The 12,469-nt window shown below is 41.2% G+C and overlaps 1 protein-coding gene across 1 annotated transcript; it reads right to left on the reverse strand.

Moving 5' to 3' along the window:
• Nucleotides 1-4,533: 4,533 nt before the first annotated feature.
• Nucleotides 4,534-12,051, reverse strand: SLC30A1 (solute carrier family 30 member 1). Its single transcript, XM_045396630.3, has 2 exons — nucleotides 10,879-12,051; nucleotides 4,534-9,218 (listed from the first exon to the last, which is right to left on the reverse strand). Exons 1-2 carry the CDS (start codon nucleotides 11,498-11,500, stop codon nucleotides 8,317-8,319), a joined length of 1,524 nt encoding a protein of 507 aa, XP_045252565.1. The 5' UTR covers nucleotides 11,501-12,051; the 3' UTR covers nucleotides 4,534-8,316.
• Nucleotides 12,052-12,469: the final 418 nt, after the last annotated feature.

The following is a 12,469-nucleotide window of genomic DNA, read 5'->3' on the forward strand; positions in this document are numbered from 1 at the left end:
AGCGGAGATCACACCACTGCACTGCAGCCTGGGCTACAGAGTGAGACCCTATGTCAAAAACAACAACAACAACAACAAAAACTGTTATACCACCATTTACAATTGAACTCTAAAGAGAGAAGTTGTCTTAATAATAATATTAAAATTTAGTGTTTATGCGAGAATATACGTATATCAATTTCTTATTGCTGTTGTAACAAATTACCACAACTTTAGTGGCTTAAAACAGGACAAATTTATTATTGTAAAGTGCTAGAGGTCATAAGTCCAAATGAGTCTATGGAATAAACATAGGCATCAGCAGAGCTGTGTTCCTCGGGAGGCTCTGACTGGGACAAAAAGAGAAAACGTAGAGAGAATAAAGAAGAGCCCAGGCCAGTCTCGAACTTCAGGGCTCAAGTGATCCACCTGCCTTTGCTTCCCAAAGTGCTAGGATTATGGGCATAAGCCACCGCGTCTGGCCCTAAGTTTTGATGCAAATATTTAAATTTGTGTTTTAATAGAAGGCCCTGGTTTTGAACCTCTTTTATAAAGCCAGAAACACATTTTTACTTTATATTTCAAAAGAACTAACCCAGGGTTTCCATGGCCAATTCAGAAGGCCATATCTGCACTGTTTTCTTGGACAGAAGAATCATCCTAACAGATCAGAGGAGCTCCTGGCTACCTTGTGCTATAGTGATCATTGTATCAGAGGTTATGAACCTCAGACATCAAAACTTCAGATTTTCAATTTGACTATCAAGGCATGGAATCACAATTCCTGGACTTAAAGATGGAACTGATGTTCATACAAAACACAAATATCTCTGTAAAAGGAAGGGACTAGATGTAGTGTCTGGTTCCTGTGGGAGAGACTGAAAGAGGACCCACTGGATTGGCCATCTATGGTTTCTAGCAGGGCAATACCGCCTCTCTAGGAGACATTTGAAATAGTTGGGGTGTCTTGATGATGGGGAGTGAAAAGCGACAGCTACAGGCATTCGTGTAGAAGTAAGCCAGAGTTGTTAAACTCAATGCATGGGATATTTCTGCACTGATGGTTTCACGCAAATGCTAATAGCACCCCTGTTGAAAAGTGGATAGTCTTCTCCCTTAGTCTCCTCATCCACATTTACCTCAATCACCTCTACTCCTCATGCCCCCAAAGACTCACTGTTTTCAGTGTAACCCTAAGGATATTTAAGCCAGCCAGACAATATTAGGTGAAAACAATACTAGTTTGTAAAGAATGCTACTTGTCCACAAGGCTGGATTAAAACCAAGAGAGGCCCTAAATCCTTAAAAAATTGTAATTTCTCTCCCTTATGTAATTAAAAATAAATGCTACCAAACCATAACTTAAGAAGGTCTAATTTAGGTAAGAAAGTTCTGATTTCTGAATATTTTGTTGTTTTTTAAAAAAATAAATACTAAATGTTCTGAAAATTATTTTATTTATGTGCTTATTTATTTATTAGACAAAGTCTTGCTCTGTCACCCAGGCTGGAGTGCAGTGGCGCAATCTCAACTCACTGCAACCTCCACCTCCTGGTTCAAGGGATCCTCTGGCCTCAGCCTCCTGAGTAGCTGGGATTACAGGTGCCTGCCACCACGCCTGGCTAACTTTTGTATAAAAATTACTTTTCTTATTTCTTTTGGTTCCCCTGCTTTGCTAGTACTCAGTGCTTATGCTTTGTCTATTGCTGCTCATTGGATGAAAATTAGAAAGAACATTTTGAATTTACTTAAGTGGGTTGTGGGTTGTTGAAAAGTCCACAGTGGTGGGAATGCAAGTGACTTGCAGAAGCCTAGATCTTTTGCTGAGTTCCAGTTCTGGCTCCATCACTGACTAACTATATGACTTGAGGTAAAGACTATATGCTTTAATATCTGTTTGTCTGTAAAATAAAGGGAATAAAGGAATACACCTAATGGTTTGTAGGGATACATGAAAACATATGTGCCTTATATGTAGTAAGTGCTCAGTAGTAAGTGATCAGAAGTGCCCAGTATATTTGCGAAACTGCATCTCTACAAAAAAATACAAAAATTAGCCAGGCATGGTGGTGGGTGCCTGTAGTCCCAGCTACTCCAGGAGACTGAGGTGGGAGGATCGCTTGAACCCAGGAGGCAGAGGTTGTAGTGAGCCAAGATCCCGCCACTGCACTCCACCCTGGGCAACAGAGTCAGACTCTGTCTCAAAAAAAAAAAAAAAAAAGAAAAAGAAAAAAAAAAAAACGTTAGTGCTCAGTGTATCTTATCTATTAATAGTGTAACTACTGTATATATTTTTCCATTCCCACCATTCCTCAATATTCCAAACACCTTTGAATACCTACAATGTGCTGGTCCCTGTGCTATAACCTTAGGAAATAAATATGGAAAAGACATAGTCTTGACCGAATACAGTTTATAATCTAGAAGTGAAACTGGTTTTAAAACAAGAACAAAGTGCCACAAATTTCTTGCTTTAAAAGAAAAAAGGCTGAGCTGGGTGTGGTGGCTCACACCTGAAATCCTAGCACTTTGGGAGGCTGTAGGGGGCGGATCATCTGAGCTCAGGAGTTCGAAACCAGCCTGGGCAACATGGTGAAACCCTGTCTCTACTAAAAATAGAAAAAATTAGCTGGGCGTAGTCCAGCTACCTGAGAGGCTGAGGCAGGAGAATCCCTTGAACCCAGGAGGTGGAGGTTGCAGTGAGCTGAGATGGCGCCACTGCACTCCAGCAGCTCGACAGAGCAAAACTAATAACAACAAAAAAGGTTGAATAGAGTAATCGGGGGGGAAATGATGGTCAATTCTGAAGGCTCAGAAATGTCTATGAAATTATTTAAAAGCAATGTTACTTGACTTTCTTTTTTCATTATTTTTATCCAATTCAAGGAACAGCTTTCATCTAAATGTGCAATGCACAGTACATGAAATTTCAGGGAATATTGTCATATAGTCTTTTGAAAGACCATATTGCCTGGGAAGATAATTCTTTTCTGAACCCTGAACAATAGACACATTGAGATAAGAAAAAAGTTTGGCCAACAGCAATTGTAAGATAACACTGATTGTACTATGCATTCTGATTTCAGAAATGTTAAAGTATAAGAATGTGTGTGTGGAATCAATTGAAATGTAGTATATGTACATGTGGACATGTGTATTTGGCTTTTAGCATTGAACTATGTGGTAAACTGATTTGTCTTCCTGTCTCACTTTGCCTACACATGTCATTCCAAATATGTAGAGTACCTTTCCCACTTTCTCACTTATCTACTAAAAAATTATTGATAGTGAAATTGGTAGTCTCCTCCTTTCCTATGAAACCACATTTAAAGTGGTTGTCATGACACTTTTAACCTTTATAATCTCTTTATATATCTCAACCCCTTAACTTTTTTTTTTTTTTGAGACTGGGTTGAGCTGTTACCCAGGCTGGAGTGCAGTGGCGCTATCTCGGCTCACTGCAAACTCCATCTCCCCAGCTCTAGTGATCCTCCCACCTCAGCCTCCTGAGTAGCTGGGACTACAGGTGTGCATCACCACATCTGGCTAATTGTTGTATTTTTAGTAGAGATGGGGTTTCCACATGTTGGCCAGGCTGGTCTCAAACTCCTGGCCTCAGGTTATCCACCTGCCTTGGCCTCCCAAACTGCTGGGATTAGAGGCGTAAGCCACAATGCCCAGCCCTGGCTAATTTTTGCATTATTATTATTATTATTATTTTGTAGAGACCTGGTTTTACCATGTTGCCCAGGCTGGTCTTGAGCTCCTGAGCTCAAGTGGATCTGACCCACGTCAGCCTCCCAAAGTGTTGGGATTACAGGCATGAGCCATCCTGCCCAGGCCCCCAACTCTTTATCTTTATACCACCATTCCTGCTTCCTTGCCTTTCAAACCCTACTCCTTTCCATTTTAACCTACATAATCCTTTCCAAATATTTTTTACCTCCTCTTTGGAATATCTACTGTATATAGATCAATTCCTTTATCTACTGCCATTTATTGTCAATTGATTTTTTCAACTGTTGTCTCACAGTCCAAAATACAAGTTCTTTAATGAATTTTTTTAATGAGTCTACATTTGTGATAGTCCTGAGGCTCATAGAACCACAATAATATACTATTGGGTTAAGAATTTTAGATGATTTACAGGTGTAAAATATTTAATAAACCTTATTAGTAACTATGCCTATAAATAAAAAATAGCAAGCGCCAAAAGCAGGTTAACCATAACTATATAATCTATAAGCTTAATGCTTATAATAAAATTCAAAGTCACTGAGTATTTCATATTAGTGAACTTTTGCAGTGTTACCCTTTCAATTTTTAATTACAATTTTGCTTACATTTTCTTCCACACCCATCTTGTAACCTAGTCACTCTGTACACTTGCAACATTTGCGTTAAACTGAAATTTCTCTTTCAATTTTCTGAAATCCAACTCTCTACGTAACTAAGCCTAGTATAGGAGGGGAGGCCATATGCACGAATGAAGTAGATATTAAAATTAGTTTATTTTTCTACTTAACTTTTAATAAATGAAAAGAAACACAGTAGTCTGTCTCATATAGAACATTTATAATACATAACAATCCATAAAGCCTCATGGTGAGGTAGGAACAGCTTTGGAAAATAACACACAGTCATTAAAACATACAAAAAGGTAAAATGTTGCAGCACTAAAGATATTTTATCTGCATCTGTATTTAATGAGATGATAACTGCATTTAACTGCGCCACATCTGGCCCAAAGGACAGGCAACAGCAGACACAAAACAACACAACATGGAAGTTTCATAATCACAGAATATACTGATACACTTCATTGTGCTGTTTCAAGGCAGAACCATAACATGGCAATTTGTGTCTTTATATATATATATATATATATAACCACATATTAATTGTATGTTACATTCCCTCTAGCATCTTTTTGCCAAAGACACTGGACCATAAAATTTTTGGTTTAAAAGTTTAAATTGAATAACATACAAAAGGCTCTTGTGCCAGTGAAAATGACTGCTAAATATTCCAGAGCTTGTTAGTAAAACAAAATAGCATTACCACATAGTATCGGTAGAGCTACATCAAAATAGTGCTATTATAATCCCAATTTCAGAGACATGAAACACTGTATGACACAGTTTCAATTTTAAAAATGACAAACAAAAAACCCCTACACCTTCCCAAGAGTTTTAACACTGTTTATGACTTAACTGAAACTCAGTATTAAAATAAATATTTTTATATTGTAGAATTACTCTCCATATTTGTGTGAACATCTTAAGACAGCAGGTTAATGACATTTTTATCATTCAAATGATATCTGCTTATACACAGTAAAAATCTTCAACTCAACACCAGTTAACATACGAAATACTTCACATTAGGTTCCATACGTCTTTTCCCTCAAAACTGTCAAAAATTCAAAATTAACTTAAGGATGTTAATAAGACACGAACGGTTAACATAGCCTTCTACCTACTGTGATTTTCCAAGGTGCATTTGATGGACATTTTTCCTATTCAAGTTACATACCTTAGTTATTCAACATACTGTTCTCTAAAATGTTAAAACACATATAGCAAAATTTTTGAGGATTCTGTTTTTTAGGTTCTAGTCCACAGTTTTACAATGCAGACATCCTTCAGAAAAAACTAAGCAATCATAAAAGCTAAAAGGTGACAATGGAGAATTAAATCTCTCATCACTAAGGCTGCATTTGGCTTGGAAAAATTTCTTGGTTTTAATTCAGGCACATGCAGCACCTCCTTTTCACTAAACTGGGACAACAGACAAGTTTCTAAACACATATTCTATACTGATCTTGCTCAAATATAAAAGAGCCAGCAGGAGAGATGCAACTCCTAAAACTGATGCAGTGTTATAAAATAGCATATTTAAATATTGGGTTTAAGTCTCCTAATAATTCAGAGTACTTCTCTCATTTTCTTTCAGAAAGGAATAAGCTATTTTGAGAAAGACACTTAAATCCTACAATATTTAAATACAAAAGCATGTCTTTTTTTTTTTTTAAAGATAATGCTAATATAGCTAAAATGGGTTAGAAAGTGCATTATAAAGAAATAAATAATTCTCCGCTAAAACTCAGAAGGTTGAGTCAGTGCCCACTGTTTTTGCTGACAGTCATTTGAAAAAAGAAAATCCTATGGTACCACCGTTATATATAAGCTACTTAAAAATTATGAAAAGTGAAATAACTAAAACCTAAAGGCTGTTATCTTCAAAGCACTTTTGAAAAACAAACATAGCCCTTGTCTCATGCTTATATACCATTTTTTAAAATCCTCATTCAGTTGATGTCTTACACTTAGGCGTTATACCATCTTTAAGACACAGACCTCGAGTAGAGCATTTGTAAAAGAAAACCTCATTGAATGTAATATATTTTATCAGTTATCTTTGTATCATTGCTGAAATGTTTATATAACAAATTGATATCTGAATAAAATGTTCTGTAAAATATTAAATCAGGAATGTACATGATACAATACAATTCACAGCTTTCTCTTCTCGTTCGCCCAGATGAGATCCCTCAATTTCATGTTTAAAAAAAAACCTCCCAAGCCTTTTCGCAAAATTCATGGTAACTATCAGTTTAGGAATTGAATTACACAATATCAGATAAGAATATTAAAAGATCAAGATGTATTGCAAACTGGCAGGTTATGGTTTTGGCCCATTATAGTAAATGTGAACTTACAAACTGTGTTCCTAAAATTACCATATTTTCATTGGAAAAAATCAGCTGTTCTTAAATAGGCCCATTGCCAGCAATAGGCTTATACTAGGAAAAACACACACCACAAAAGATCATCCCTTTAAAAAGTTAACTGTCAAATCCTAACACTTTTCCCTCTTACAACCCATTAAACAATGAACTATTTTAAATCCCAAAACATAGCCATCCCAAAAGTAGTCAGCTATAAAAGTTAAGTAGTCAGAATACCTTGTTTCTAGAAAAATAGAGCTATACATAACTGATACTAATATTCATCCTTTCAAGGACAAAAATCTAATTTTGTCACAAAGTATACCCTCTATCAAGAAAAATATAACTTAAACACCCTTAAATAATATTTGTGTTGGATTTGAAATCTATAGCAATAATGAAATAGCCACAAACAATTTTCTGTGTAGATATTGTGGCATCTTGCAAAATAAGCCACTATTGGAAGATCTGAGTATGTGAAGACAGGATGACTTACAAAATCTTAATTAATTTTGCTTTAATTATTAATTTTGCTCTCTAAGAATTTAATATCCAAACTGCATTAACCTTCTGGTTTTCTTTTCTCTCAATTCAGTGGCTCTTAGAAAGCACAAGCATTGCTGGTTGTGCTCAAAAAGCTCCATTTAAATCCATTCATGATTGGTTATCACGAGATGACTTTGAAAATTTCTTTTCAAACACCCGGTTTAAAAGATTACATTAATAGTTTGCATTTAGCATGTAATTATTAGGTGTCAACATCCTTAAAAATACTTATATATTTTGTGAGTAAACTTGCAGCTCAATGTTTTTATACCAATCTTTCAAAGAAAGTAATGCTGGTGAACATGTCCAAGTTTCAGATTAACTTTGGTAGAATAAAAAGTTGAAATTCTCAAAATAATTTAGAAATGTAGTCTCAATATTATCATACAATAACCTAAATATTTAGTTTGGTAAACTTTCTTCCCTGCTCTTACTACCCTGTTTGCCCTATTGTGTGTAAACTGTAGTTCAATTTGTTAATTATCTTACTGTTTAATAGTCAGCAATACAGAATACAGGATAGTAACTGATCTTATTTCCTACTAATAGCCATGAGTCACTCTTAAAATATGCTGCCATTATGCTATGTAATGATCTCAAAGGGCAATATTACCTAAAATGTCAAAGGAAACAAACTGTTGATGATTTTAAAGTTCTATCAGTTATAATTCTAAGAAAGTGTAACACTGGGGGAAAAGAAAAGCAGAGAAATTCCAGTAACAATTTTATTTATCCCCCTAATTTTTATCATGGGAAAAAATCCAGAAATCAAATGTCATTATGTTATATAAGGTTTAACTTACTTTAAACAAAAATGTAACATAGTGTTAAAACTGGCTTTCCAAAACAGTCACAGCATAGCTGTACTCTGTACTAATAATCACAAAGTTGTAATATAGAACTCTGTTATGCAGTCCCATTATGTTCTTACAAAAATAGAATTAAACTGTGTGACCAGACAAGGACTTCAATTACACTACTTGGCAAACTTAGAATTTCAATGGAGTCTTTTTCCTCTTGCAGTTTAAAGCAAAAGTCAAATATCACATCTTTTTCAAGACTCACAAAGATGATTCAGGTTGTTTGTTTGGCATATTTTTAATCTCTATCACAACAGCAGGGATGTTTTCGGCTTTAGTCCTCCTGGGTTTCTTCTCTAGATTGTTACTAAGTTCTAAACAAGAAATGCTAACTGTTGGGGTCTTTTCTGCATCCTTTCCAGAATGGGCTTGTGGTAGTGTCCCACAACATTGCTTCAAAGCACACTGAGTTCTGCAGGCAAGTTCACATGGGACTACACTTGATTTAGAGCCTACACTAGCAAATTCAGGCTGAATGGTAGTAGCATGAATTCCGTGATTATGAAAAACGTCTTTAATGGTTTTAGCCACCTCCATGTATGATGTTGGATCTTCACATTTTATGTGAGCAGTGGCAATGATTCTGCTTCCAGCAAGCTGCCAAACATGTAATTCATGAACTTCCTCAACTCCTTCAACATTTCGAAGTTCTTTTATCAAATTTCTGATATCAATTTGTTTAGGAACAGTTTGTAGAAGAATCAGAGCAGATTCCTTAAGTAATGGATAGGTTGTGTAAAGAAGTATACAAACCATTACAACACAAAGAGTTGGATCTAAATATAGCACCCAGCAAGGACCAGCCTCATAAACTGATGCATGAGTACTATTAATTATTTCTACAAATGCTTTGCAGGGGTCAGGGAAACACGGGTTCACACAAAAATCCCCTTCAGAACAACCTTTCCAAGAAAAGTAAAAGACTAAAGCATTTACTACTACAATCACTGAACCCAAGGCATCTCCAAGGACATGCAGAAAAACTCCACGCATGTTAAGTTGTCCAGCCCTATCTTCTTCCAGTTCCACATGGTCAGGCTCTCTGATAAGATTTCCATTCACTTGTACTTCCACTGTATCACCACTTCTGGGTTTTTCTGGGTCTACAAAGAAATAAAAATTTTATAGCAAATACATTTAAAGTGTTTATATAAACATCCTCGTCTAATTCTTTTTAAGTGGTGATGAAGGTGAAAATTTTTTCACAAAGTACAATTAAAAAAATATGCCCAGAGCAATTTAATATAAATTGACATTCTGGGAACCAGCCAGGACATAATGGCCAGGGCTAAATTAAGTAATTGTGATACGGATTCTTCACCCTCCTAACCACTCTCCTGCCTCCTCCTCTCCAAAAGAGTATCTTTTCTATGGGGGTGGAGCCTTGCAAACATTCTGCTATACTTTATGGCCTATACAAAGGAAAACATAAAATTGAGTGCTAACACCAAAATTAAATGCAGCTAGGAATAAGTCTACTAATACAAAATACCTGATTTGACACTTGGGCACTCTCTAGTCACTCTTTGTCACTGAGGCCAATTGCTTGAGAATAAAACCAATTTTAACTTTTAAACTTTTATTATGAATACAAAAGTTTCTTGGTAGAGGGGGTTTAAAAACTGACAAATCAACAATATAAATCAATAATCACAGAGATTATTAGAAAAATTGAAACTAAATGACTACCTCCCCTACTTTTAAATAAAAAGTATTGATCTTTTCAAGAAATTACACACCAGAGAAACTTAATTTTCTTTGGAATAACACCTTGCCGAGTGGAGTGAGAGGAAAACCAATTACTTATTAAATCTGTCCAATGTACAACTTAATTTCACTAACCTGATATTCTGCACTTGGAAAGGAAAATTATGTAGCAGTATTTATAATGATACAAGGTAAATAAACGTAAGTGAAGGAAATAAGACCAAATTGTTAAGCACCATTGAGCCTGCGTAGTAGGACATTGGTTGAGTCATTTCCATCTCCTTTCTTTCAACATTTATTTTCCAAATTTCCTTCAAAAGCACTTAATGTTAAATATAAAAAGCATCCACTCAAAATATAAGATGAATAAATTACCATCACTTTTAGTTCAGTACGATTATGAAAAGTCCTAACAAAATGTTAAACATGCCCAGACAAGTCCTAAATCTATGATTTCCAAGATTAGGGATCAATTAGCTGAAGCATACACTGCTGTTCATAAAAGAAACCTTTAACCAGGGTTTACATACTCTAATGCATATTATGAAACGGAGCTCAATGGGCATAAGAACTACTCTGGCAGAGCAAGGTTTCCAGCACCCAACAACCGGGGACGAATTGGGGATTCTTTCCGTTTCCCAAGAGGGCCAAGGAATTGAATTGGGAAGCATTTCTGATTCTGTTATAACCATAACCAGACAAGTCTCCAGCAAAGTTGCTGCAGTCTGTAAAGACAGCCAAGTGCGGGTGTGGACTGCAGCGGGATGATGGTCACCTCCTGACCCTTTTCCTTAGGGTCTGACCCACAGGCCCCACCTACAAATATGCCAGACGCGTCCCCGGCTCCTTGCACCCGGCTGAGGGGGTTCTGATTTCCTGAAGCAGCGGGGCGTGTGCAGGACGGGGAGGGAGCAGGCAGGGGCGGCGCGGCGCAGGGGCGGCGCGGCGCAGGCCCGCTCGGGCAGCAGGGGGCGTGCGGGCCACCCCGCCGAAGCCCAGGCGAGGCTCTGGGCTCCCCAAACCCAACCACCTGAGGCAGCGACTTTCCCGGCTCACCTGCGGGGTCCAGTTTCAGTCCGTTGGAGTTGCTGGTATTGGCCACTAGGGTGTTGGTCTCCTCCTGGTCTGGACCCTGCTCGCCCGGGGCCACGTTGATGTCGCTGCTCCCGGGGCGGCTGCTCTTAACGCGGGGCCCCTTGGGGAGGCCGTGGCCGTGGCCGTGACTCCCGTGCGAGTGGCTGTGGCCGGAGTCCTGGCTGAAGCCGCTGTGATGGTGGAAGAGGCAGAGCCCCAGCACGTTGACCAGCAGCCCGGCCACGCCGACCCCAAGGACCACCAGCGGCTGCTGCATCTCGTGCGGCTCGACGAAGCGCTCGATGGCCTCCAGCAGGATGGCGAAGCAGAGGCCGGTCAGGAAGATGGCGTTCACCAGAGCCCCCATCACCTCGGCTCGGATCCAGCCGAACGTGTTCTTCTGGGTGGCGTGGGTCCGCCGGGCGAAGCGCTCGGCCACCAGCGCCACCACCAGCGCCAGCACGTCCGACAGCATGTGGAAGGAGTCGGAGAGCATCGCCAGCGACGAGGTCACCCGGCTCACCACCACCTCCAGCACCATGAACATGAAGGTCAGCGCCAGCATGCACAGCAGCCGGCCCCGGTTCCGACCCCAGCACCCCATGGCTGCGGCTGCGGGGCCCGCCGAGCCCGGCCCGGAGACTGGTGTGGCGGCGGCGTTGGCGGGGGGCGGAGGGTAGGCGACCGCGACACTGAGGAGCGCCCGAGTCGGGCCGTTCGGGAAACCGCTGAGGGGCCCCCGCGGCCGCACGGGGACAAGCCCGGGTCAAGCCGCCGAGCCCCGCGCCTGTGGGCGTCCTCCGCCAGCCGGCGGCGCAGCGCCGCGCAGCTCCTCAGGCGTCCGTCCTCAGAGCCGGCGCCGAGGCCCGGCTCAGCCCCAGCAGCCCCCACACCCAGGCGGCGGCGGTGGCGGGGAGCTGGGCTCCCGGAGCGGGGTACCAAGAGTCGGAGCCGGAGCAGGAGCAGGAGGGCGGCGGGCGAGGGCGGCAGGCGAGGGCAACGGGCAGCTTCGCGCCGAGAAAGCTCCGAGCATCTGAGGGCTCTGCTTGCTGGTCTCCTCCGCGGCGGCTGGACTGAGGAGCGGATGGCTAAGGAGCTAGAGAGGAGGCGGCGGCCACGGCAGCTGCACTCGGCCCGGTCTCGGGCGCCTTCTTCGCCCCCCCGCCTTTGCAGACGGTTTACAAAAAAACTTTGCTTTGCACTCGGAACCCCCGTTTTCACACGGACCCGAGCGTGACAAGGCCTTGACGCCCCGCCCACCAGGCCCGGCACGCTTCCCCATTGGTCAGGACCCCCTCACGACAGCCTCGGCGTCCCGCCCAGCCACGCTCACTAATGGATGTAGTCTCGGAGGGGCGGGAAGGGGGCGGGGTCGCGGCTCCAACAGATGGGGGCGGGGCCTTTTCCTCCCGGAGCCGGGCGTGGGCCGGGGGGCCGTGGCCGGGTGCAGCGGCGGGCGAATTGGGGGCGCGGGCCGCGTGCAGCGGGAGGGGGAGGGGCGGGCCGGGTCCCCTCGGGTGTGGCGGAGTCCTGGCTTCTGCGCTGCGGACCATCGCAGCTCCCAGCACACCTG

Source organism: Macaca fascicularis, chromosome 1 (genome assembly GCF_037993035.2).
Source record: "Macaca fascicularis isolate 582-1 chromosome 1, T2T-MFA8v1.1".
NCBI lineage: Eukaryota > Metazoa > Chordata > Mammalia > Primates > Cercopithecidae > Macaca > Macaca fascicularis.